Source organism: Wolffia australiana, chromosome 14 (assembly GCF_029677425.1).
Source record: "Wolffia australiana isolate 7733 chromosome 14, ASM2967742v1".
Taxonomy (NCBI): Eukaryota; Viridiplantae; Streptophyta; class Magnoliopsida; order Alismatales; family Araceae; genus Wolffia; species Wolffia australiana.
Window position 1 is genome coordinate 4,346,415 of NC_135848.1, and position 27,798 is coordinate 4,374,212.

The 27,798-nt window shown below is 40.6% G+C and overlaps 2 protein-coding genes across 3 annotated transcripts; both read left to right on the forward strand.

The window, feature by feature from the left end:
- The first annotated feature begins 11,775 nt into the window (after nt 1-11,775).
- Nucleotides 11,776-16,904, forward strand: LOC144712198 (neurogenic locus notch-like protein). Of its 2 annotated transcripts, XM_078586401.1 has the most exons (7): nt 11,776-12,096; nt 12,158-12,304; nt 14,347-14,457; nt 14,798-14,923; nt 15,022-15,096; nt 15,199-15,261; nt 16,693-16,904. In XM_078586401.1, exons 1-7 carry the CDS (start codon nt 11,982-11,984, stop codon nt 16,773-16,775), a joined length of 720 nt encoding a protein of 239 aa, XP_078442527.1. In that variant the 5' UTR covers nt 11,776-11,981; the 3' UTR covers nt 16,776-16,904. The 2 variants fall into 2 exon arrangements, with proteins under 2 accessions (XP_078442527.1, XP_078442528.1); XM_078586402.1 differs by lacking the exon at nt 15,199-15,261 and having other exon boundaries at nt 11,785-12,096.
- Nucleotides 16,905-19,588: 2,684 nt separating this feature from the next.
- On the forward strand, nt 19,589-26,502 carry EOL1 (ETO1-like 1). Its single transcript, XM_078585733.1, has 6 exons — nt 19,589-19,994; nt 20,073-20,348; nt 21,331-23,016; nt 23,736-24,027; nt 24,967-25,276; nt 26,113-26,502. Exons 2-6 carry the CDS (start codon nt 20,224-20,226, stop codon nt 26,331-26,333), a joined length of 2,634 nt encoding a protein of 877 aa, XP_078441859.1. The 5' UTR covers nt 19,589-19,994; nt 20,073-20,223; the 3' UTR covers nt 26,334-26,502.
- The last annotated feature ends 1,296 nt before the right edge of the window (nt 26,503-27,798 follow it).

The window sequence follows — 27,798 nt, forward strand, 5'->3', positions numbered from 1 at the left end:
CTCTCTCTCTCTCTCTCTCTCTCTCTCTCTCTCTCTCTCTCTCTCTCTCTCTCTCTCTCTCTCTCTCTCTCTCTCTCTCTCTCTCTCTCTCTCTCTCTCTCTCTCTCTCTCTCTCTCTCTCTCTCTCTCTCTCTCTCTCTCTCTCTCTCTCTCTCTCTCTCTCTCTCTCTCTCTCTCTCTCTCTCTCTCTCTCTCTCTCTCTCTCTCTCTCTCGCGCTCTCTCGGTCTCTCTCGCTCTCTCTCCCTCTCTCTTTGTCTCCCCCTATCTGTCTCTCTGCCTCTCTCTTAGTCTCCCTCTCCCTCTCTGTCTCTCTCTCTCTGTCAGTCTCCCTCTCTCTCTGTCTCCCTCTCTCTCTACGTCTCCCTCTCCCTCTCTCTACATCTGTCTCTTCCTCCCTCAGTCTCCATTTCTCTCTCTCTCTCTTTCTCTCTCTCTCTCTCTCTCTCTCTCTCTCTCTCTCTCTCTCTCTGTCTCCATCTCCCTTTCTCTCTCTGTCTCCATCTCCCTTTCTCTCTCTGTCTCCCTCTCCCTCTCTCTCTCTCTGCTTCCATCTCCCTGTCTTTGTCTTCCGCTCACTCTACGTCTCTCTCTCTCCCTTTCTCTCTCTCTCTCTCTGTCTGTCTCCATCTCCCTTTCTCTCTCTGTCTCCCTCTCCCTCTCTCTCTCTCTGCTTCCATCTCCCTGTCTTTGTCTTCCGCTCACTCTACGTCTCTCTCTACCTCTCTCAGTCTCTATTTCTCTCTCTCTCTCTGTCTTCCTTTCTCTCTCTCTCAGTCTCCCTCTCTCTCTACAGCTCTCTCTACCTCTCTGAGTCTCCATTTCTCTCTCTCTGTCTCCCTCTCTCTCTACATCTCTCTCTACCTCTCTCAGTCTCCATTTCTCTCTCTCTCTGTCTCCCTCTCTCTCTACATCTCTCTCTCCCTCTCTCAGTCTCCATTTCTCTCTCTCTCTGTCTCCCTCTCTCTCTACATCTCTCTCTACCTCTCTCAGTCTCCATTTCTCTCTCTCTGTCTCCCTCTCTCTCTACATCTCTCTCTACCTCTCTCAGTCTCCATTTCTCTCTCTACCTCTCTCTGTCTCCATTTCTCTCTCTCTCTACATCTCTCTCTACCTCTCTCAGTCTCCATTTCTCTCTCTCTGTCTCTCTCTCTCCCCCTCTCTCTCTCCCTCTCTCTCTCTCCCCTTCTCTCTCTCTGTCTCCCTCTCTCTCTACATCTCTCTCTCCCTCTCTCAGTCTCCATTTCTCTCTCTCTGTCTCCCTCTCTCTCTACATCTCTCTCTACCTCTCTCAGTCTCCATTTCTCTCTCTACCTCTCTCTGTCTCCATTTCTCTCTCTCTACATCTCTCTCTACCTCTCTCAGTCTCCATTTCTCTCTCTCTGTCTCCCTCTCTCTCTACCTCTCTCAGTCTCCATTTCTCTCTCTCTGTCTCCCTCTCTCTCTACATCTCTCTCTACCTCTCTCAGTCTCCATTTCTCTCTCTCTGTCTCCCTCTCTCTCTACATCTCTCTCTACCTCTCTCAGTCTCCATTTCTCTCTCTCTGTCTCCCTCTCCCTGTGTCTGTCTCCCTCTCTCCCTCAGTCTCCCTCTCTCTCTCTGTGTCTCCCTCTCTCTCTCTCCATCTCTCTCTACCTCTCTCAGTCTCCATTTCTCTCTCTCTCTATCTCCCTCTCTCTGTCAGTCTCCCTCTCTCTCTCAGTTTCCCTCTCTCTGTCTGTCTCCCACTCTCTCTACATCTCTCTCTACTTCTTTCCATCTCCATTTCTCTCTCTCTTTGTCTCCCTCTCTCTCTAACATCTCTCTCTACCTCTCTTAGTCTCCATTTCTCTCTCTCTCTCTGTGTCTCCCTCTCTCTCTCAGTCAGTCTCCCTCTATCTCACTCAGTCTCCCTCTCTTTCTCTGTCTCCCTCTCTCTCTACCTCTCTCAGTCTCCATTTCCCTCTCTCTGTCTCCCTCTCCCTATCTTTGCCTCCTCTCCCTCTCTACATATCTCTCTTCGTCCCTCAGTCTCCATTTCTCTCTCTGTCTGTCTCCCTCTCTTTCTCTGTCTCCCTCTCTCTCTACCTCTCTCAGTCTCCATTTTCCTCTCTCTGTCTCCCTCTCCCTATCTTTGCCTCCTCTCCCTCTCTACATATCTCTCTTCGTCCCTCAGTCTCCATTTCTCTCTCTGTCTGTCTCCCTCTCCCTTTCCCTGCCTCCCTCTCTCTCTCTCCCTGTCTCTGTCTCCCTCTCTCTCTCTGTCTCCCTTTCCCCTCTCTCTCTCTCTCTGTGTTTCCCTCTCCCTGTCTCTGTCTCCCTCTCTCTACATCTCTCTCTACCTCTCTCAGTCCCCATTTCTCTCTTGCTGTCTCCCTCTCCCTTTCTCTGTCTCCCTCTCTCTCTCTATCTCTCTCTCTCTCTCCCTCTCTCGGAGTCTCCCTCTACCCCTCCCTATCTCCGTGTCTACCTCTCCATTTCTGTCTCCCCCCCCTCTCTCTTTCTGTCTCCCTCTCCCTCTCTCTCCGCCTCTGTATCTGTGTCTCTCCCCTCTCCCATCCTCCTCTCTATTCTGTATAGATGTCCTTTATAGATGTCCTCTGTTCTTCTGTATAGAATAACAGAGGTTGTTGGAATTATAAGTTCAAACGGTTTGAAGAGGGTGAAGATGAGAGTAATAAAGTTAAATAGAGTCAAATAAGTTGGGGCCGAATAGAGAAATATGAGAAACTGGTAGGCTCAGAGGTTGTGGAATCAGAGGGTGAAAACCAAAGAGAAATAGAGGTAGAGGTTTTGAGAGAAGGGGGTAAATATAAAAAAAAGAGTTGAGGGGATGGATTCTCAAACTGTGGAGTAATAGGGTGAAGTTGAGAGTGATAAATGGGGAGAAAGATAAATCAACACAAGTATATGAATAAATGATATTAGCTGAACTGTTAAGTTTCAAGGGGTATATAAGAAGAGGGTGAAGATGAGACAGATGGAAGTACAGAAAGAGATTAATAAAATGGGATCAAAACGCATCTTATTACTACATGAAAACATCTATCACCCTTGAAGTGGGATGTGGAAACAACATTGAGTAAATATTAAAGACTAAGCACGGCCTATAGAAGAGGTTAAGTAAATCAGAATACATTATATCCATAATTTACATCATTTGTGATTAATTGTGGTTTCTAACCAATGTCGTAAAATTTAGTTTATGACAAATAGGTCTTGTCAAACTAGAAAACATTGATGCTGTTCATTGGGTACATATATGTATTAGGTCTTGTCAAACACATCCCCTCCTCAATGACTAGATTTAGAAGGTAACCAGAGTCAGTATACTAAATTTCATCTCATCTCTCATGTTCTCCTATTCACCTCACGTCTCAATTAATCATATGCACAAATAACATTGCATGAATAAACAAGTATGTATCCTGAAAAAAATAATGTTGCATACTTGTTTTTACATGGTACACCTTTCGATGACCATTTGATCTCCAATATTGGAAAATTCCATATCCGATATCCAAGGAAATCAAGAAGATTTCAGATGCAAGCATCATATATCAAACATATATAAGATGTGTGCGGTATCATATATTGGGATAAATATTAAATGAGTTTATTTTATAAGGAGATGTTGTCCTATATGGAAGAAATGAAACAAGTAGATACTTTATTTGTTTAGAGCCCCATGCGTTATCATCAGAAGACCAGTCAACTCTAACCTAAACCACATAAATGACTTTTGGTTGTGTCCGAGCTGGGCTAAGTTGTCCCCTATTGATTTTGACCGTGGATTGTCTCATCTTAGTTCTTGAGTGGGTCATTGTTTTATGAATAACTATGTCCATAGTTGACCCGGTTGACTCTTTATTTTTTCTGCTTCTTCCAATGAACAAAGTAAACACTAAATAATAACAATATAATAAAAGGAAACTGACCTATTAACATGTATAGCATCAACTAACTTAATAATGATAATTAATTTTATTAATACATTGAAAAAGATGGAGGTTATTAAAATAAACTATTTAATAATTTTCCAGGTAATTTGAAAATTCAGATATTGGAAATACTGATTTATGTGGTTGATATCCAATTTTTTTGTCCAACCCCTAAGATGAAGGCAGACAGCAATAATGGGACAGGTAATGTTATTGGACATTGGTACTTTAGAAATCAATAGCCAATACTGTCATCCAATTTATGGATGTTGATCTCATCTTTATGATATTTGGTTCAGCAACAACTCCTGTATTGTCATCCCATATTAGTATCTCAGATGGGAAAATGATGTTCCCTTAGTGCAGAAGTCCATATTTAATTCGTTGATAAATTTTATTATTTTTAATATCTGTTGCATTTAAATATTTATTCAAAATTTGAAAACCATTTAAATAATTTTGGTCTTATGTATACCTCCAATAATTTCATTTAGTTGAGGGTGACCATAATAATTATCACAATAATTTTCTACACTTTTTTATTGTCAATTTACCATGATTTTTTTAGTAGAAAATTATGTTACTTAAATGATGGCTTTAATTACCAAAGAATAAGAGAGAATATTAGTTTGCGAGAGTATAGTATTCTATTTAAAAAATACAAAATTATATTTTATTTTTTGCAAATCATATATGTGAATGACTAAGGCCAAATGTGACTTTATCTATCAAATGTAAGATCTGAATATATGTTGCAAGTGATGTGTGATATTACAGTATGTGTATGTATGAATTTATAATCCCTGAAAGCTTTTTAAATGAGTTATAGGAAATGCCTTGGTGTCAAATAATTAATGAATCAGTTCGGAATATGCAAGTTTCTGGTGATTTGGAATTCATATATTGTTTCCTATTATCTTAGTGAGTGTTATCAAGTTCGTATTTGAATGTTTTTCTACGCCCATGTGATATGATAATTAATTTTTAAATACATTAAATTTTGAATAGGGTAAATTGTTTATCCATTTTGTCTTTAACTTATGCTTTAAAACTTCAAGCCAAAATCATCTAAATTACATTGAATGTCCCAATTTATAATTGTGATTCATTCTAGGGTCTTCAATAGGACTGTCAAATTGATGGATTTATTAGCTAACAAGCCAATCACCCTAATATGTCTCATTTATGTTCGTTAAAAATATATATTATTCATTATTATAATGGCGTGATTTTAAAAAAAGTCATTCAATGAGTGCAATTATCGAGTAAATTATTAAAAAACCATAAAGAATGATTTGTGGTGCCTAAAAATATTTTGTAAATATTCTTATTCAAAAGATTCTCTATCTAAATATTTGGATAGAATAACACTATATAGTCCCATTCATATGATGATATTCATGTATCTTATACCCATTAGTATAGATACATAAAGGATAGTCTAAAATATTTAGGGAAATATTTCACTAGATTGTTTATTATGAATCCCTAAATGGTATTATATCTTGTTTTTAATTAATTCAACTCATTCCATGGTTTTCTTAGTGGTTCTTATGTTGGGTTCGATGTCTTGCTTCGGCCATGGAAAACACGTTCCATGGATGCGGAAGCATGTCGATCGATTCAGAATCAATCTTAAAAACAAAACATTCAAATTACCTCTTGGGGAACTCGTTCCACCATTAGCTTTACCGCTCTTAGATCGTTCTGAAGTCGTTCACGCATCCGGCCTCTAGAAGTATTGACGCGATCACGTGGCGCTTGGATCTCCACATCTTCTTCTTCAACTCATCTTGAAAATCTTGAAGATCTCCTCATCATGAAGACACTCTTCCTTGGATGATTGGAGAAGAGAGTGGAGATAGGAGGGGCTCGCAAATCAGGCTTGCATGGGTGCTTAAAATGAGACTCCTTTCCCTCTTTATATTTTACTTAAGGTTTTTCTCAAAAACCTTCCAAAGTAAAATATATCTACCAATGCCCTTATTGTTGGGTTCTAAAGGCCTAGATATGGATGAATAAATCGAAACGGTTCACAATAGAAGGAATTTGCAAAATCAAACGGCATCATCAAAACTATGAAACGAAGTGCCTTTCTATGGATCGCATCTGCGATTTCTTGGATCCCAGAGTGAGACGAGTTGAGCTACTCACGTGTATAGCCTCTAGACGTATCCACGTGATCTTAGGCACGTCGAATCTCCTCCTCCTTGTTGACAAGCCCTGTTCTACCTCCACCATCGTCGTTACGCCATCCCGATCGCATCGAGCATGGAGAGGGGTTGTGGGGAGAAGGGAGAAGAAGAGGAAAGGCCCTTGAGTAATTCTGGCCTCGGTGAATTTCGTTCAGGGCTTTCCCCTATTTATACTAAGTGGGTATTTTTCTTAAAAAACCTCAAAACTTAAGTATATCTTCCGACGTCCAAAAGACCATTTTCATGTGACCCTCTAGGCCCATGTATCAGTCTAGTTAACGACTCTAGCGACCTAATAGCTTTTATTGGCCTTTCAAATTAATTAACTATATCGGATCGATTTAACCCAATTGATAGGTTGAGTCTCTAACTCGTGGGGTACCAAGCTACACCTCGTGCTCTAGAAGATACAAAGGAGTGTATATCGACTCACTCATGGAACCTGTTCATCATTGGTTATAGTGTATGTATAATCCCTCATCCACATGACGCTCCTTGGACGACTTAGGGTATGGTCACTATCAAACCCTAATCAGTCATACGGGTTAGTACTGATGCATTCATAAATCATCAAAGAAATCTTCTCCGATATTTCATTGCCTTGGCCAAGGACTTCATCACATCGTCTTCCTTGAGCTGTCACCTCTTATACCGAGGGTGGATGATCCAATCTTGACCTCTCAATCATCTTTGTGAACTTCTTGATGTACCCGAAGTAAGACCGTTTAGAATCCCATGATTAGAGACTCATTGGCCATAGTCAAAGAGCAACCGTCCGTCCACAAGACGTCTTTGGTGTCTCAAGTCTTAGGACCACTTACACAACCGCGACGTGAATCGACGTAATTGACAGTTCGGTATAATACCATTCAAAGATTCGTACGGATCAATTCAATGAGCTCTTTCCACTGAAGAGCACCCATTATCTATCCTTAGTTTCTCCACACTAATGGCTACGGGACTGGCCATACTCATCATATGAGTGAGGCTAGATAGTGCTATTCTATCTTGATACTTTGATGTCCTTCTCGCATATCCTTTGAATAGGAATGTTTAGAACACATGCTTAAAGACTAGTGATCTCTCATTAGAGTCTCATCACAATTCATTAAGTCTAATCATGTATCCATGAACTTCATTATAAGCATCACAAGTGCACTATAATGAATATGTTGTTCTAATGAACATAGAACGAGATGTGGAATGTGTGATTGGCTTGCCGGCCACATATATTTCCATCACTTATGACCTTGTGCGTGTGACCCTCTAGGCATTTGTATCATTCTAGATAGTAACTTTAATGGCCCAATAACATTTATTGACAAACCTTATTAATTAACTAAATCAATATATAGATTAATTAAATAAGAAACGATTTAACCCAATCGATAGGTTAAATTTGCAGCCCGTTGGGTGCCAAGCTACACCTTGTAATCTAGAAGATACCGAGTAGTCTCATACTCTTTTATGGAACCTTTACCATCATCGGTTACTGTATATATATAATCCATCATCCGCACGAGACTCTCGAATGACTTAGGGTATGGTTTATCGTCAAACTCTAATCCGTCATTTGATTAGTACTGATGTCTAACGGAGATCATTGGAGAACGCATTCTCTAATATCCTCACTAATGTAGCCCATAAGCTCATTTTTTGTGGCCCATTAGCAAGTTGTGGCCCAAGAAGGAGATTCTTCTATAACTGACAGGATCTGCAGAAATATACCTAGAGCTCCTCAAAATCCTCTAACAGGATTTTCTCTAACAAGATCTCCTGACAGGTTTTTCTCTGACAAGATCTTCTGACAGGATTATCTCTGGCAAGATTTTCTCTGACAATATCTTTTGACAGAATCCTCTACAAGATTTTTCTTCTGGCAGGATCTCTCCTCTAACTTGTCAGATTTGCATGTCTTCTATTTTATCCCATCGGGATGTTCTTGAGCCACACAATATCTCCTGACAGCTTCTGCATGCCCCAGAATCTGCAGGATATCTCTGCTTAGGCTTAGCAGGCTGCTTATCCTGTGTTTTAGCTTGTTAGAATTGTTTTTTTCAATGTTTTGACTTGTCTTGTCATGGGTACAGTCATTATGGATGACCCTGTACTTGTTGTGGCCTATATAAGGCCCCCATGTACCCCGCAAAGAGCATTATTGAAATCAGTTGTCTTGTTGAAACTGTTGTTTCTCCCCTCTGAGTGTTCTCTTTGTTAGATAGTACTTGTGTGCTTGTGGATTCAAGTACAACCCCTTGTGGATTCAAGGGTTGGGGAGTCTAGTTCTGTGGATTCAGGACTTAGCTCCTTCAAGTAGAGCAAGGCTTGTGGATTCAAGTCCTGTTCTTACGCCGTTCGTATACAAAGGCTGCGTCACTCACTACCTTGGCCATGGATTTTTCTGCATTGTCGTCCTTTAGTCAATCTTTTCTTATACAGAGGGAAAATGATCCCGTCTTGACGACTCAATCAATCTCCATAAGATTCTTATTACATCCGATCTATAACTTATTCATGAGATGTCCTTGGTGTCTCGGGTCAATAGATCACTTATACAACCGTGACTTGAATCAACCTAATTGACATGAACTCTTTCTCCAAAGATTTCATACAGATAAATTTAGTCAACTCTTTCTCCAAAGAGCACCTACTATCTATCCTTAGTGTCGCCACACTAATAGCCTCATGCTCAGCTATGCTTATCGTATAAGTAGGATCAACTAGTGCGATTCTATCCGGATTATGCAATGTTCGTCTCGAATATCCATCGAATAGAAATATTTATAATATGTGTTTAAAAACTAATGATCACTGTATTATGATCTCACCAAAATTCACTAAGTCATTGCACGTATTCATGGACTTCATTATAAACATCACACGAAATAATAATGAACATAAATATTTTATTCAATGAACTTAAAAAAACATGGTACTGTGATTGGCTTGATGGCTACATAATATCCATTGCCTTATACCTGAGACACCAAAGACATATTGTAGATGGATGGTTGTGGTGTGGTAGTGATATACGAGTTCCTAAACATAAGATTCCAAACAATCTTATTTTGGATGCAGAAACAAGTCGAAGATGATTTTGTTGTCAAACTAAGATTGTTGTCCATCAGTGAGAGAAAAAATAACCAATGAAGATTATGCATTTAAATTATTTTAAAGGGTCATTTAATTATGAATGTAGATTTTCTCTATTTATTTCTTAATGCATCAATAATAAATAGAATGATTGATTAGTCTTTGGCGGTCAACCATACATTATGTCATTCTGGTAATCTTCCACAATTGATGACTTCGACACATGTAGTAACTAATTAAAGTGAGATTCCATGTAACTAAAATATTCCTTCATACCTTCTAGAGCAAACTATAATGTGGCACCCCACGAGTTACAAAGTTGACATCAATTTTTCTTCATTAATTCATGTTCAACTTGACATGTCTACATGTTAGAAATTCTTAATTAATTAAAATTCTCAACAAAAAATTATTGACTTATATAGCTATTACTAATATTGCTACATTGGCCTAAAGCGTCAGACATAAATATTTGTTGGATGTCAAAACTATTTACTTAAACTTTTAAGGATTTTTTAGGAAAACTCCTGATAGTCTTAAATACGACAAAGTTCCAAATGAAATTCACCCATTCAAGAAATCTGTGGGAACCTGTCATTCTTCTCTCTCTTTATGAGCCTCTCCCCTAACTCCATGTGAATAGTATGGTGATAATATCTTTGCTGCTCTCCAATTTGAGAACTAGAGAAGATTCAACATTTCGAGGACCATGTAGATATGTCTAAACGTAAAATATTTAAATGACTCAACAAGACTCAATTAATGAATCAGTTGATAATGGTATATGTAGGTCACAGCCCATGTTTTTAAAACAAAGTAAGAAACAAAGCCCCCAAGTTGATCATCGACACTGTATTTGATTACATCACTCCAATTGATTATGTGATTTAATACTCTTGAAATCACCAAATAGGCATACCAAGTTTAATGATAACTTTGATGAAGATATAAAAAGACATTTTGAGAATCAGGTTTACTTTTATATCTGTTCATTACAGTTGCCATCATTGCTGCATATTACTCAGAAAGGGCCTGTAAAACAAAGACGATTATTTTCTCATCAACACTTTCGACTTGGGCAATTTGAAACTGGATTTCATACTGGCAGAAAATGTCTCAAATATACAATTATCAACTTCAAGGTTTTCAGGAAAAATGCATCTTATTTGAGGGCATAGTAAGTAGCTACTCAATACTTACGTTTACCCTAAGTTATGCGGGTAAGTGGGTAAAGTACAATGAAAAGCTTTTACCATCTATTATTGGGCTGTACACATCCAACTCATTGCATTGGTGTGCTCTGTTTGTCAAAAGATGTCCCACAGTGGCGTAAATTCCCAAGGTTAGATTCCAATACCTTACGATGACTTAATGAGTTGACAAATGATTATTTATGCACAGAAACATCCTTTCAACATGTAGAGATTTTACAAAAACAAACGACGTATAAAAAAAACATTGAGTTTAAATTTCATTCATTGAACTGCATCCATTGATTCTTCACGTCTGATCTCGGGCAAAAGAAAAATTCTCAATTTTTCAACAATCCGAATAAATATATGGAGTTTAATGAAGCTTATTAGCTTCTGTAAAATTTAATATGGGTCTGCAAAGATCACCATTAACCTCTCTTCCAATATTCTGCGACGAAATTTAATGAGCTGATAATCAATTGTTCATGCATTGGGACCCATGAGCATTCCCTCCCATAAATGCGCAGACAATAAAATAACCTAATCCCATTTCCACCGTCTTTAATGATTAAATTCATTTCACTCTCATTAAATAAAATCACTCTCCCAATTAGCGTTAAATAAAATTTTTCCGACCGTCAGGATAAAAGCCAGAACTCATCCGTCAACGACCAACGGTAATTCGACAAACTTGATCGTCATCATGATAAGAATATGTGAGAAGAAGAGAGAGGAGAGATACATCGAATCTGAATGTTTCATGAGTGTAGCGTGTTGGCGGCAGCAAAGGTCTAGTCAAAGAGGGCCGCCCTCTTCATGGCCGACAAAGTCTTTCCCTTGCCGCTTCTCCATCCTCCCAACTACCACCCTTTAACTCTCTCTTTCTCTTTCTAGTCTCTACTTCTCTCTCTCTCTCTTCACCTCTTGACTATCTATGTATCATTCCATCTATCGATATTTCGATCTATCCATCTATCTATATATCCATCTATCTATCCATCTATCCTTCTATCTAACTATCTAGCCATCTATCTATCGATATTTCGATCTATATTTCCTTGTATCTATCTATCCATCTATCTCTATCTATCTGTCTATCTATATATGAATCTATCCCTATCTATCGATCTATCCATCCATCTCACTATTAATCTAACTATCGGTCAATCTATCTATCTATCTACCTCTCTTTCTATCTATCACATCATCACACTGTTGTTTATACCGTTCAGCTAACCTGTATCTTCTTCACCGACTTGTTAACACCTTCTCTCTCATCTTCTTCCTCTTCCTCCAAAGTCATCTTGCTTCTCTCTCTTCTTCACCTTATAATAAAACCAACCGAGACTCCACCAGTCGCCAAAACTCTCTCTCTCTCTCTCTCTCTCTCTCTCTCTCTCTCTCTCTCTCTATCTATCTATCTATCTATCTATCTGTCTCTCTCTCTCAACTTCACCATCTTCTCGCAAATTCCTTAAATTTTCCTTCTCTGCTGATCTTTCAGCCCTTCTTAAACGAGCCCCTCAATTTCATCCGCCCCAGAACTCTTTCTCCCCATCTCTCTCTCTAGGTGGGGCAGGCATGGGCACGAGGAGAGAGATATTACTCATGCTTGCGATTCCGCTTCTAGCACAGATTGCAGCGGCAGCCTCACCCGTCACACAATCGGCGGACTCGATCTTACCATCTCTCCCCAGTATCTTTCCATCTCTCTCTCTCTATCTTGTTATCTCTCTCACTAACATGGCTCGGTGCAGACGGAACATGCGCGGAGGGGCAGTGCGGGATGGGGACCTGCAAGGCCCGCGGTAGCCTCTTAGGCTTCTCCTGCGAATGCAATCCTGGATGGACTAAGCTCGATCCTTCCGGGCTCTTCCCCTTCCTTCCTTGCCTCATCCCCAACTGTAATCCCTCATCCTCATCATCACTACAATCAGCATCATCATCATCATCCTCATAATCAACATAATCATCATCATCATCATGAACCTTATCATCAACCTAAGATTTATATAATCAGCATCATTATCATGACCCTTATCATCATCCTCATAAATCATAATCTATATAATCATCATCATCATGACCCTTATCATCATCCTCATAAATCATAATCTATATAATCATCATCATCATGACCGTTATCATCATCCTCATAATCTATATAATCATCAGCATCATGACCCTTATCATCATCCTCATAATCAACATAATTATCATCATCGTGAACCTTATCATCATCCTAATATTTATATAATCAGCATCATCATCATGACCCTTATCATCATCCTCATAATCTATATAATCATCATCATCATGACCCTTATCATCATCCTCATAATCTATATAATCATCATCATCATGACCCTTATCATCATCCTCATAATCTATATCATCATCATCCTCATAATCTATATAATCATCATCATCATGACCCTTATCATCATCCTCATAATCTATATCATCATCCTGATAATCATTATGATCATCATAATCGATATTATCATCACCGTCAACATGACACTAGTTATCATCCTGATAATCATTATGATCATCATAATCAATATTATTGTCATCATCTATGTGACCCTCATCATCATCCTAATAATCATTATGATCGTCATAATCAATATTATCGTCATCATCAACATGACCCTCATCATCATCCTGATAATCATTATAATCATTATCTCCACGATCCTCATCATCATCCTAATACTCATTACAATTGTCATTCTCATCCTCATCATCATACAAAGCTTTCATCTTTGCACCGTTCTGCTGTTTAGATACTGGGTGGATAGAGTTCAATATTTTTAACCCTTCTCCTATTATCGCCTCATCATCATCAGATCAAGATCTCATCTTCATTACCCTCTGCAATTATCGCCTCATCATCATCATGAACAAACTTTTATAGTGCAGGGACGCGGACGGGACGGTTTTTTCTTCCCAGAACGAAAAAATCGTCCCGTCCGCGAGGTTGGACGAAAATCGGGATGGAAATTCGTCCCAAGACGTCTGGACGAGATGGTTTGTTCGTCCACTCGGACCAAAAAACTGTCCCGTCCAGAGGTCTCGGATGAAAAAACCGTCCCGTCCTTTCACTGATTCTGAACGTCGGATAGGATGATCTTAGTCCCGTCCCGTCCATTGTCCACGTCCCGGACGATCCAGACTATACTAGTCCAGGGACGCGGACGGGACGTTTTTTTGTCCCAAGATGAAAAAATCGTCCCGTCCGCAAGGTTGGACGAAAATTGGGACGGAAATTCATCTCAAGACCTCCAGACGGGACGGTTTTTGTCCACTCAGAAGAAAAAAACCCTCCCGTCCAGAAGGTCTTGGACAAAAAAAGCCGTCCCGTCCGCGTCCCTGCACTGATTCCAGGACGTTGGACAGGATGATCTTCGTCCCGTCCTGTCCATCGTCCACGTCCAGGACGATCCGGAACTATACAAACTTTCATCTTCGCCCTCTTTCCCCACTTGCTTAAGTGTCTCATCATCGACATCATTTTCATCCTCCTACTCATCATCGCAATCAGCATCATCATCATCATCACCACCACCATTGTCACTGTCACATCAGCATTATTACCATAATCATTATCGACATCATCTTCATCCTCCTCATCATCATCATCGTCACCCTCCTCATTGTCGCCATCGCCATCATCATCATCATCATGGTCACCCTCATCACCACCACCATCACCATCACGATCCAATTTGCCTCTTGAATCATAAGAAAAATCATCACTGCCTCCCTCCTGGTCATCACCATCATCATCCAATTCGTCTCTTGAATCATCACAACAATCATCTGCACCTTTCCCCTATTCATCACCATCATCATATCAAATCATTATTATCATCATCATCATTAGCCTATCACTATCATTAACATATCAGCAACATAAACACGTGTTCATTCCTCCGATCAGGCACGGTCAACTACTCATGCAGCAATGCCACCGGATCACCGTCGCCGCCACCGCAACCACCGCCGCCACCTCCACAAGTGCCGACAAACCCACTAAGCCCTCTCTTCAACTGTAAGCACTGCACCCCTCCCCCCAGCCAAAGGACGGACGACGATCATATGTCAAACTATTATCGTCATCCGTCCTTCCCCCACGAACCAAATATTTACCATACTCATCCCCTCACAGTCAACCGTACACATCGGCATCCGTTCGATCATCCGTTCGGACAGGAAGGAAGCGAAACTGCGTCCCGTCCTGTCCCGTCTCGCCCCGTCCATGACTTGCCGTCCTGTCTTCTCTCGGCTCGTTGCATCCGTCTCGTCCCGTTTAATCTCGTCTCGTCCCGTCCCGTTCCGTCTCGTTCTATCCCGTCACGTGCGGTTTGACCGTTGGTGAGATGACGTGGCAGCCTGCGATTGGAGCTACTGTGGAGAGGGTGATTGCGTAAGCACTTCGTTCTTAACGTTCCGCTGCGACTGCCGCCGAGGCTACTCAAATCTTCTCAATTCCACCGTTTTGCCCTGCGTTCAAGAGTGTAAGCCCATCAAAAAAGCGAAAAAAACCCACAAAATTTTGAATCTGGAAGTGGATTTTAATCTCTGATTTAACAAATTTGTTGATTCTTTGTTGCAGGTTTTCTCGGCGCTAATTGCCCTTCATTGCTTCCTTCTCCGGCGCCTCCTCCGCTTGTAAATGTCACGAATGGCGGTAGGTTGATGATTATTTTAATTATCTGTTGTTTTTTTTTCGTTGATTTTTTGGGGTTTTTGGGTTCCGATTGTGGGTTAGATTCATCTGTGTTCATCGCAGATCCCCACAGAGTTCCATTGACTCCGCCGTCACCGACTCTTGTTTCTGATTCTCCAGAGAAAGGTGTGATAAATATCCCAGATCGAGATTTTAGGGCATCGGTTACCAGTGTTTTGTTCTGTCGATGGAGTTTTTTTTTTCGATTCTTGACCTGCTGGAAAATTCCAGATTTTTTTTAAATTTTAGATCGCATGAGGTTTTTGTTTTCTGCCGGCTGCTGTTTAATCAGTTTGCGATTCTACAGAGAAAGGTCTGATGAGTATCCAAGATCGAGATTTTAGGGCTTCAATTTTCGATTTCATGATCTATCAATTGAGGGTTTTTCACAAATTTATTTGAAATTTAAGATCAAATAAGAATATAGTTTTCTGGCAGCTGCTGCTCAATCAGTTTTTTTACTCTCCAGAGGAACGTCTGACAAGCATCCACGATCGAGATTTTAGGGCTTTGATTTTGCATTTTTTGATCTGTCGATGGAGTTTTTCTTCAATGTTTGAAGAGTTTGACGAGTTTTTGAAGAGTTTGAAGAGTTTTGAAGAGTTTTTTTCAATGTTTGACCCGGGAAAAATTGAAGAATTTTTTTGAAATTTAGGATCAAATAAGAATTTAGTTTTCTGCCAGCTTCTGCTCAATCAGTTTTTAATTCTACAGAAAAAGGTCTGATAAGTGTCCAAGATCAAGATTTAGTTCTTCAATTTTGAATTTTATGATCTGTCGATCGATTTTTTTTCAATTTTTGACTCCGGAGAAATTCAAGAACTATATTTTCTCTCAGCTGCTGCTCAATCAGTTTTTTTGATTCTCCAGAGGAAGATCTAAGAAGTATCCACGATCGAGGTTTTAGTTCTTCAATTTTCGATTTTTTGATCTGTTGATGGAGGTTTATATATTCAGCTTTTGACCCGGGAAAGATTTTTCTACAAGAATTTGTGATAAAATAAGAATTTTGTTTCCTGGTAGCCGCCGCTCAATCAGTTCAGATTCCCCAGAAGGTCTGATTAGTATCCAAGATCGAAAATTTTGCCGTCAAATTCAGATTTTTTTTCCAAATGGAACAAGTTTTTTCCAATTTTTTGACTGGGGAAAAAAATTCAGAATTAAGAAAGTCTGATTAGTATTCAAGATCGAAAATTTCGCCGTCAAATTTGGATTTTCTTTCCAAATGAAAGAAGTTTTTTCCAATTTTTTGATCTGCAAAAAAAATTCAAGAATTTAGATTTTTCCAATTCAAGAATTCAGGAAGTCTGATTAGTATTCAGGATCGAAAATTTTGCCGTCAAATTTAGATTCTTTTTCCTAATGGAAGAAGTTTTTTCCAATTTTTTGATCTGGGAAAAATTTTCAGGAATTAAGGAAGTCTGATTAGTATTCAAGATAGAAAATTTTGCCGTCAATTTTAGATTTTTTTCCCAAGGGAAGAAGTTTTTTCCAATTCTTTGCTCTGGGAAAAAATTTCAAGAATCAATTCATGTGTTTTTTTCTGTTTTTTGGCAGCTGCTGCTCCATCTTTTCCCCGGGGCGTCGCATGGATGTTCTTGTTCTGTTCTTGGATTTTTGTTTTTTCTTTCTCGAGGTGAGTCTCGTTCAAAACTTTCTAGGGTTTATGTTCTTACTATGAAACAGATGTGAATCTCAGCTTTATAGATGAACTCTGGAGAGATTTATCAAATCTGGAGTGAATTCATACATAAAAATTTCTTCCGATCCGATCGTGGTCAGTCGATGAGATTAATCAAACTGTAGAAATCGGAATTCATCATCAGAAAACCTAATCGCGAGTTTGCGATTAAATAATTACGAACTAAATCAAACGGTGGAAACTGGAATATATCATCAGATGAACCCTACTTGCGCGATTCCTCCGGTGAATCCATCCATCTAATTTTGGCCATCGAATTAAACATTCGAATCCGATTGATAAACATTCGAAGTTTTACGATCAGTTCGTCGTCATCCGTTTAGCAGATTCATAATTTTATGGAGCGCGGATCGAAAATTCCGGAAGAAAAAGCTCGCGCATGAAGTCAGATTTATGAACAATCAAAAGAAAAAAATCGATCAGTCCAATCCAAATCCATCAACGAGATTGATCAACTTGCAAATGTCGAAATGAAATTCAAATATCAAGAACAGATGGAGAGACAATTTAATTTAATTACCAGAATCTAATTTGTGATCAAACAAAGGTGATCATCACTGTGGCATCCATACTATGAACTGCTGTCAGTGGCGGTTATTTTATACCAGTCATGAGAGAGAAAGAAGAGAGATAATTAAGGTTAGGTTGGATGACGGCCCGTCATCCGTCCCGTTTCTGATAGGGAACAGCACGTCTGGGACATGACGCCCAGGATGTGATGGGACGGATGACGATCCGTGACGGACAGTGATGTGACGAAAGGTTCATCATGTCACAGTCCTGTCATGTGTCCTTGGATTCCGTAAAAATCCGTCACTTTTGCGTTACTATCATGGTTTGCGGCGTCCCCATCACGTCCCCGTCACTGGACGGCGTCACCGTCATGTGTGACGAGAAAAACAACCATGCGGAGGAGAGAGGATTGGAGGGGTATATCTCCAATTATCTTTGGATGGCATCTTTTTTGCGCGCGTGAATTAATGCAGGGACTTTTCTAAAAAAATCCAATAAATCGAGTTTCCGACACCACATAGCAAAATCTCGGACGTCGAAAAGCTTAAATCTAACAATTTTTAAGCTTTTTGTCATTTTTAAAAGTCCGTCGTCCCATCACATCACTCGTCTGAGGCCCTCCGTCACTGTCGCATCACCGTCACGGCCCCCTAATTTTGTCACAGTCATCGTCATGTCATCTGTCACGTCATCCTTCACCATGATGTGTGATGTGACGGATGGCGGCTGCTGGTCCCTAGTTTCCGGTGACAGACGACTAACCTAAATGCCGTCCCATCTCGTCTCGTCTTCGAACCAACTGCGGCCCCACATCGCACAACCGCCCCGTCCCGAGCCCTGCCTGGTGTGCAAGGTGGATGGTCTGCCTGTAGTGCGAAGAGCGGGCCCCTCCATACGGGACCATCCTTTGAGTGGAGTTATCCGGGTTCTGCAAGAAAGAAGCCAACTTTTCATCGTTGATTCATCTTTCTCCCCCTAACACTCCTGAATTTGCGTCATGCATAACTTTTACTTCGTAAAATTTATTGCAGAAAGCTGATTCATCATTGATGAATCAAAATCTGAGCATCACTTATGGCTGCTAGCTGTCCGGCTCGTAAACTCACCCCTTCATAACCCTTAGATGAGCTTCATTGGAAGTGACTAGTTGATTAATCTTTTCCTTATGCTGCTTTAATTGTGCATCGCGTTTCCATGAATTCATTAAATTTCTTGCATAAAGTTGATTCATCATCGTTTAATCAAAATCTGAGCATCACTCTGACTACTAGTCGTCCTGCTCGTAAACTTGCGCCTTCAAAAGCCTGGATAAGCTTTGCTGGAAGCAACTAGTCTATTCATCCTCTGCCAACGTGCCTACAATTGGGCCCCACATTTCTTGGACTTAGTAAAGTTGATTCTTTGGTGATGAATCAGAACCTTAGAATCATTCATGCCTCGAAGTTCTCCCGCTCGTAAACTCGGCCCTTCAAACCTTTGTCAAGCTTTGTCGTAACCTCACTAGTCAGTCTTTCAACTCCTGTTTCTTCATTCACATGTTGTGAATTAGGAGGTCACCCCGTCTCAGAGATATTGCATGGACTAACGATGGGATAAAGAATCATGTGCAGGCCTCCGGACGGGACAATATTTCATCCGCGTATGAAATAACCGTCTCATCTGGGCTTCGAACGCCGGACGGGAAGGTTTCTGCGTCCTGTGGAAGTCTAGGAGACTGAGAGCTCCAGCTGGCCGCCACAAAGCCATGCCACGTGTCAAATTCTGAGTGGCCTAACGCTGACACACAGTCGGCATACATCCCCGGACATAGGACATGACGAGAATGTCTTGGAAGAGAGTTTTTTGACGGGATGGGCAAGAGCGTCTTGGAAGAGACGGTTTTCGGACGGGATGGGATGAGAATGTCTTGGAAGAGACGGTCTTCAGATGGGACGGGACAATAATATCTTGGAAGAGACGGTTTTTGGATGGGACGGAACGAGAATGTGTTGGAAGAGAGGGTTTTCGGACGGGACGGAACAAACTCTGGACGGGACAATTCGGGCAAACCTCTAAAAATTGGGACGTAGATCAGGACAATCTTTGTCCCCATCCTGGACTATCGTGCACTATACTTGTAACGGAAGCCTCCTTGTTTTAAGTCATCCGTCTCCCGTCATCGTCATCCGTCTATCGGAAATAGAAAAAGAGAAGCTATTAAATGGGCTAATTATTTGGCGTAAAATATTCTCGATCTGAACGGCTCAGAACGATCCTCTGACATTCAGATCTCCCTCTTTCTCTCTCCTCTCTCCACTTTCTCTCTCTTCTTTGTTCATGCCGAACGAATCATTGCCCAGTCGGAGCTCGTTAGATTTTACTCGAAATGCGTAGAAATCTCTCAATATTGCGTTGATCAGAGACTGTTTTCTGCGAATTTGGGGCGTAAATATTGTTCCTGTTCTAGAATCTCGGTTTCTGAAGTCGAGGCGATGGATCTGTAGCTAGATTTTGTCTTCTGTGATCGATTTTTGTTTTGGATGAGTTACAAATTCCTGTTTCCCTCTTCTGATCTCTAAACCCTAGATTTCGTTCGTCGATATGCTTCTCCCTATTCGCCTTCCGGGGGGTTAGGGATTCGCTATGCGGAGCTTCCATTGCTCAGGTGAGGACTCACCCGCTTTTTCTATCACTCACACTCCCTATTTCTATATTCACTCCTCTTTTTTTTTCGTTTTTTCAGGTGTTTTTGACGATTTCAGTCTGAATCTTGAGCTCAGAGCTTCAACCTGGAATCAAATCAAGCGCAGAGGAAGATTACGAAGAAGAAGAACGTGGGCAATCAAGGAAAGGAGGAGGAAGAGGATCTCCCCTCTTTTTGCTTCTTCTTTACTATGAGAAATATCTTCCTGTCTGATAGTTGCAGAGAAACGCAGCTCCACCCTCTAAATCCTCAGGCTTGGCTTCAGGTGGAGAGGGGGAAGCTCGTGAAGCCCTCCCCCTACTCCTCTTCTTCCATGTAAGTGTTCTTCAGCCTTTTTTCCAAGCTGCTCTCTTCTTCCTCGAATTCTTTCATCGACATTAAATGGTTAAAGAAAAGATACAGCTTCTCATGTCGAACCTCGTGATAGTGATGCGATCAGACAATTATCCTATCCCCATGATAAATTGAAGATTTATTCAGGAATGGTATGTGTAAAACTGGGAGATATCGATTAATTGAATTTGTCCTAGGCTGTTTTCATTTCCTGGGATTCCGAACTGAGTCATCGTATCGTAGTTAACTTATTTATTTTCTGTTAGATCATCATGGCCCAGTTAGGGCTAATTTTACTAACTTATGGGCCTGAGGCCATGTACGTGTAATAGACTAATCCTAGGGATCTAATGGAAAAATTAACCTAAAATTGATTTAAATAAAGGCCCAATAAGGGTCCATTAACAGCCCACTAAGGACCCATTAAGGGCCCAATAGTGAGGGCCCCATTTAGGGAATATATTAGGTCCATTAAGGACCTAATATATGCTGGGCCTGATTTATATCAGGCCCAGCCTCCAACAGCTATAAATATAGCTGTTAGAAGTCCTTTATGAAAAAGGAATCTCTTCTGCAGCTTTTTCCAAATGTCAGTTTTTGACCGTTGGACAAAAGCATTAACCTCTCTCTCTCTCTGTGAAAATTTGTATAAAAGGGGCATCTGTTCAGTAATAAAGATCAGTTCATTTTTGCCCCAATTTTTCTGTCTCTTCTCCACATTCTCAGAAATTCTCTCTGCAGTCCACTATCTCATCTTTTCCTTCAATTTATTACATTTTCCTTTCGAGGTCTTTAGAGTCAGTATCATATATAGTGGGGGAAGGGTCACATAAAGAGATTGATGAACAAAAATAGGAAACAATGGTCAAATCCGAAATAATTTTAGAACAGAATATGAGAAAAATTTTAATGGTAGATCTGGTTCTAATTTTTATATAAAATGAATGAATTCATGGATCCGCAGAGAATCTCTGATCAAGGTTGCCGAGCCGCCGATCCTCCCTTTCTTCAAACCAGTTGATTATGTGCAAGTTTTAGCTCAGATTCATGAAGAGCTCGAGTCGTGTCCTTCCCACCAAAGAGCAGATCTTTGTCTACTTCAGTTTCATGTCTTCAAAGGCTTGGGTGAAGGGAAACTTCTCCACCGCTGCCTCCTCTCTGCCTGCCACAAGGCCACCTCCTTCTTCCAGAAGCTTATCTTTCAAGCATGGGTCAAGTATGAGAAGCAGGAGAATCGGATTATCTCTGATCTTCTTGCCTCTTGTGAGAAGTCTTCTCAGCAAATTGCAGACGAAGTTCCCACAGAAGGATTCGAGATTCGCGCAGATGTTTTTGAGGATTTGGGTGCAGTCTTCTTCCGAATTGGCGAAGAGGTGATTCTTTGTGAAAGGAGGAGGATCGCGGCTCTGTCAGAGCCATTCCACACCATGCTTTATGGCTCGTTTACTGAGTCTCGGCTTGAAGTCATTGACATGTCAAACAATGGGATCTCGGTGCCTGTAATGAGGGAGGTCGTGGAATTCAGCAGAAGTGGAAGACTTGGCAATGTCCCAGCTAATCTTTTGCTCGAGATCCTGGTGTTTTCAAACAAGTTCTTCTGTGAGAAGCTCCGGGATGCTTGCGACAGAACCCTTGCCACCTTTATCTCTTCGACCCAGGATGCCATTGACCTTATCCATTGTGCCCTTGAGGAGAATTCTCCCATCCTAGCCATCACATGTTTCAGGAGACTCCTGCATGACATGCCTGGATGTCTTAAAGACAAGAAAGCTGTGGACATCTTCTGCAGCATCAATAAACGAGAGCGGGCCCTTGACATCGGCCACGCCTCGTTCTCCCTCTACTGCTTCTTGTGTGAAGTTGCCCTCGACATCGATCCAAGATCAGAAACTGCAGTTCGACTGCTCGCGTGTTTGGTGGACTCTTCAAGTGACACCAGACAGAAACAGCTGGCATATCACCAGTTAGGTTGTGTGAGGCTACTGAGGAAGGAGTACTCTGAGGCCGAGCAGAGCTTTGCCATTTCCTTCCAAGAAGGCCATGTGTACTCTGCTGCTGGGCTGGCTCGGATTGCATTCTTACGAGGGGAAAGAGCTGTTGCTTGTGAGAAGATGAACTCCATCATATCTTCCTGTTCCACAACTCTTGGTTGGATGTACCAGGAGAGGTCTCTCTATATGGAGGAGGAAAGCAGATGGGCGGATCTTGTGAAAGCCACAGAGCTGGATCCCGCTCTTATCTATCCTTACATGTATAGGGCGGCCACATTGATGAGAAAGCAAGATGCCCAGGGGGCACTAGCCGAGGTTAACCGGGTTATTGGGTTCAAGTTGGCATTAGAGTGTTTGGAGCTTAGATTCTGCTTCTATCTAGCCCTTGAGGATTATCGCAATGCACTGTGTGATATCCAGGCAATCTTGACCTTGTCACCAAAGTATAGAATGTTTGAAGGGCGAGTGGCTGCTTCCCAGTTGAGGACTTTGGTGTCTGAACATGTTGCCCAGATGAGCACAGCTGATTGCTGGATGCAGCTCTATGATCGGTGGTCATCAGTGGATGATATTGGGTCTTTGTCGGTTATCTACCAGATGCTGGAGACTGATGTGCCTAAGGGAGTCCTCTATTTCCGGCAGTCGCTGCTTCTCCTGAGGTAATGTCCAGACTCCTGGATTTTTTTCCAGTATCATGTTCAAACAAGTAATGACTGACTTTTGTTAAGTCTTGAATCATTAAGTCATATAATACCTTTTGCTTGGTGAATTGTTGCCTAACTCATGTACTTTCATTTATGTATATGGTCATAGGGGTTCTGTTAGGTAGAATTGCCCTGAGACAGCAATAAGTTTTATGCTTGACTATCATGTTGTGCCTGGATCTAGCAGGTGTCATCGCCATCCATTGCGTGATAACAATCATCATCGTCATTGTCATTCATACAAGCCCAAACATGGATGACAACGATGATGCCATGTTTGTCATCATCCACCAGCCCAGCTCAAAGCTCATGATAATCATGGTAAGTGGTGGATGAGGATGATGACATTTTGTCATTTTTATTGTGATTCTGGTAGTCTTTGTCACTCTGAACGCCAAACCCTAGGTTGCAGTTCATCTGATTTAATTGCCAAGGGGCAGCAATTAATTTTAGTCGTGAATATCATGCTCTGTCTTGATCTGACCATTGTAGAAGGAACTGAAATATGACTCTCTTTGAAGGATTAAAACCTTAGAGCGTGTCATACACATTCCTCAGTTTCCTTTGACATGTGTTGATTCTGATTTATGACTATGGGCATGTGTTGATTCCGATTTATGACTATGGGCATGTGTTGATTCTGATTTATGACTACGGGCATGTGTTCTCATCAGGTTAAATTGCCCGGAGGCAGCAATGAGGAGCTTGCAGCTGGCTAGGGAGAATGCAAGCAATGATCATGAGCGGCTGGTCTATGAGGGGTGGATATTGTATGATTCTGGTTACTGCGAGGAGGGGCTCCAGAAGGCAGAGGAGTCAATAAAATTGCAGAGATCTTTTGAGGCATTCTTCTTCAAGGCTTATGCGCTGGCAGACTCCAGCCCAAGCATTTCCTGCTCTGATACCATTATCTCCCTGCTCGAGGACGCCCTCAAGTGCCCCTCAGATAGGCTCCGCAAGGGTCAGGTATGCTTATGTTCTTTTCTTTGATCCTTGATAACCTTCTTTTGAGTGGGCTCATCTGTAAAACAAGTAATGGACGTCTCACATCTTCTTGATTGGGTTGGTGGATGATGATGAGTTCCTCTGTCATCCACAACCATGTTTGGGCTGCAAGGATTAATGGTGATGATTTGTCAGCAACTGCTGGTGGATGATGAACATGATGGGAACAGCTTTGGAAGCCTTATGGCATGAGGATGCTGGCTCGTTATTGTCATCATTGAACTGAAGTAGGGTTGGCCGACAATGATGAATTCATTGACAATGAGGATGATGGCGGTTCATTATTTGATGGGTGACAATGATGATGAATGCTCTTGAATAGGGGATGACAATGATGATGCTCTGTTATCTCCCACTAGCCATCTTTACCATTGGCGCCAATATTGGGTTGATGGATGGCAATGGTAATTTGTCATCAACTGATAGATGTCAATGATGATGACAATCACAGCTCTTGGAAACCAAAAGAGAATGATGATGGTAGTTTGTTTTCATTATTGTCATCGTCCGTTCACCATTATCGTCATTGTTACCAGACAAAGGCTGGTTGCTGATGACAGTTAGACATTGTCATCCTAAAACATCTTCAATATCATCCGTGTTTTGGCCGCAAGGAGTGACAAGGGCAATGAAAATTCATCATTGTTGACGCCAAACCCTACTATCTGATGAATGTTCCTGATAATTTTGTTCTACCATTTTGTGTCGCATGAAGAAAAGTATCAGCGTTCCATGATAAATCTCTGGAAAGAGAACAAAGTCTAACAGATTGCATATTATATTGTATTTTTAGCAAGGGTATACATTGACAAAAGAGAGAAAAAGTCACCATCAATTATGAGGCTGGGTGATTTTTCGTTCTGACTCATTTGCTCTCTACATCTATCATCATCAAAACAGGCGTTGAACAATCTTGGAAGTGTTTATGTCGACTGCCAGAATCTGGACCTGGCGGCAGAGTGCTACATCAATGCTCTGAAGATCCGGCACACGCGGGCCCATCAGGGCCTGGCTCGGGTCCATTTCCTTATGAACAACAAAAATGCGGCCTATGAGGAGATGGCACGCTTCATCGAGAAAGCCCCCAATAATGCCTCTGCCTATGAAAAGAGGTCCGAGTACTGCGATCGAGATCTCACCATGGCCGACCTTGACATGGTGACCAGATTAGACCCATTGCGGGTCTATCCCTACCGATACCGGGCCGCAGGTTAGAAGGAAAACCTTCTTTTTAATTCATAAATTCAGCCAAAAAATAAAAAATGAAGTCTGGGTTTTAAACGACACGATGTCTGTACATGATGTGATATTTACAACTATTTCCTCTAGTGAATCTTCAGCTTTCAAGCGATTTGAGTTCTGGATAAAACAAAAAAAATTGGTGTCTAGGTGGGTTATACACGGAATGGTCAATACAAGACATGCTCTTAACAGTTGTTTCCGTTAATTAATTTTCTGGGTTTGGGGATTTGAGGCCATTTGATTTCCGTTAATTTATTTACAAATTTGTGCCCGAATAGTAAAAAAGTTGAAATCTGAGGTTTATATGCCGCCTGCAAGGTCAATAAAAGATGCGATCCAGAAATTTTTTTACATAAATTAATCTTCTGGTTCAGTTTACTAGAGTATTTGATTTCTGGGTCTGATCGCTACAATTACCAATTTTTGCCTGAAAAATTGAAAAAAAATTGGAGTCTGGAGGTTTATACCATCCAACATGGTCAATAAAAGGCGCTATCCTTACAATTATCTGCATTAATTAATCTTCTTGGTTGACTTTTTAGGCTATTTGAATTCTGGATCTGATAATTTATATCTTAAATTTATTCAAACATGACATCTGGAGTTATCCGCTGTTAATTAATCTTCTGGGTTTTTTTTTTGAGGAGATTTGGGATTGGGTTGTGATATTTGAGTCTCAGATCTTCTGGGTTGGTTTTTGAATCTCAAAATGAAATCTGGGTTTCATTATCTTAAATTAATCTTTTCAGTGAAGTTTTTGTGGGGATTTGAGTTGTGGTCTGATCTTTTTGCCTTTTTATTAAGTTTTAATGGACAGCCAGAAGGAGAAGGAGGCCATAGCAGAGTTGACCCGGGCGATCGCATTCAAGGCTGACCTTCATCTTCTACATCTCCGCGCCGCCTTCTACGAGCACATCAGAGACGTCCCCAGTGCTCTACGCGACTGCCGCGCCGCCCTCTCTGTTGATCCTAATCACCAGGAGATGTTGGAGCTTCGTAGCCGGGTCAACTGCCTTGAGCCCTGACTTTGTTCTTTTTTTTAAGTCGTTCGGTCGTCTACTTGTTATTCTAGTTTCTAAAGATGTGCAGTTTGTGAATTTTTTTTGGGAGCCAGAATCTGATCGGTTCATTTCAAGTGGTCTCCATGAAATGGAGCAAAATTTAAGTGAAATACTAAGATACTTTCTTTGCTTATCTCAAAGTCTTCTAGTTGAGTTCTCTCACTATCCTCTTCAGGATAGTTGGGTGTCTCCTTGTTCTGGACACAAATCCTTCAGATTTTTTTTACATGAAATCATTCTAATTGTGCAGTCTGGGAACTAGAGTTGTTGGAATGATAACGTTGTGCATCAGTTCAGTCTTAATCCCTCATCTGTCATTGTCGGGGCCAGTGGAGAAAGAGTTGATGGAAACATTTGCATCATTAGTCTGACAGATTACCGATGACGGAAAGGACAGATGGCTGACAGAGGATGATGGATGACAGTACGGCACAGAAAAGGGGGGGAAATCAACAACTAATTTGTTGGGTAAACAATGCCCCAAAAATATATTTTATTGTAGTTATCATATATAAATTTAAAACTCATAAACTATGCAATTAATATGTTTTATGGTAACGATGACTGTCACTATGATTACGATGATCCATGATGAAAGCATCGTCGATGACTGACACCATTGACATTTGTCGTCGAGTATGACAACAAATGTCGTTGACAACAATTATAAGTATAATTGACAATTACAACTGTCATTGATGAGGATTATGATAAAGGTAAATTACATATTAATTTTTAGAGTCGTCGTAATTTTAATTTGCCCAAATCAAATAAATTTGTTAAACATAGAAAACTCACCAAAATGTATAGTAGGAGGAGGTCGTCTGCGCAGGGACTGGCCTTTAGATGTGACTTTAATAATTGAGTTATAGTTGAGAAGTAATAATAGCTATAAAGACTGCGAATATAGTAGAACATAAGTAATTAGTAGGCAGGGAGTAATATCTAATTGATTAGAGAATTAAGATAATATTTGGTAATAATGGATAGCAATTGATATGGGAGAGAACTAGAGATAGAGAGAGAATATAAGATATTATTTATATCTTTTATAGTTATTAAAGATAATAAGAAAGTAGGATGTTGAGATGAATTAATGGTGTTAAAGTTAAGGTGTTACTAGTATAGGAAATGAAGAAGAAGAAAAGATTAATAAGATAAATAGAACAGTAAAATATTATGAATAGGAGCTAGGATGTTATTTATTTGATTAATAGTAACCTTTATGTAAAATAACAAGTGGATATAATGATAATGGACATTAAGATTTTGGTTAGATAGTGAATATGTTTCTATGATAATGAGATGTAAGAAATTACTTGATAGGAGTCTTTGGTTTAATAAGAGGTAGGAAGATGAATGGAGGGAAGAAGTGTTACTTATGATAAGAAAGCAAGGAATTGTATATTTATTAAGATGTAGACTAAAG

Bases quoted from the DNA above. Each gene is read 5' to 3' on its own strand.
- LOC144712198 (XM_078586401.1), top strand. From the start codon at position 11,982: ATGGGCACGAGGAGAGAGATATTACTCATGCTTGCGATTCCGCTTCTA. The intron at 12,097-12,157 runs GTATCTTTCCAT...GGCTCGGTGCAG, and splicing joins GATCTTACCATCTCTCCCCA to ACGGAACATGCGCGGAGGGG. The intron at 12,305-14,346 runs GTAATCCCTCAT...TCCTCCGATCAG, and splicing joins TCCTTGCCTCATCCCCAACT to GCACGGTCAACTACTCATGC.
- EOL1 (XM_078585733.1), top strand. From the start codon at position 20,224: ATGAGAAATATCTTCCTGTCTGATAGTTGCAGAGAAACGCAGCTCCAC. The intron at 20,349-21,330 runs GTAAGTGTTCTT...ATGGATCCGCAG, and splicing joins CCCTACTCCTCTTCTTCCAT to AGAATCTCTGATCAAGGTTG. The intron at 23,017-23,735 runs GTAATGTCCAGA...TGTTCTCATCAG, and splicing joins CAGTCGCTGCTTCTCCTGAG to GTTAAATTGCCCGGAGGCAG.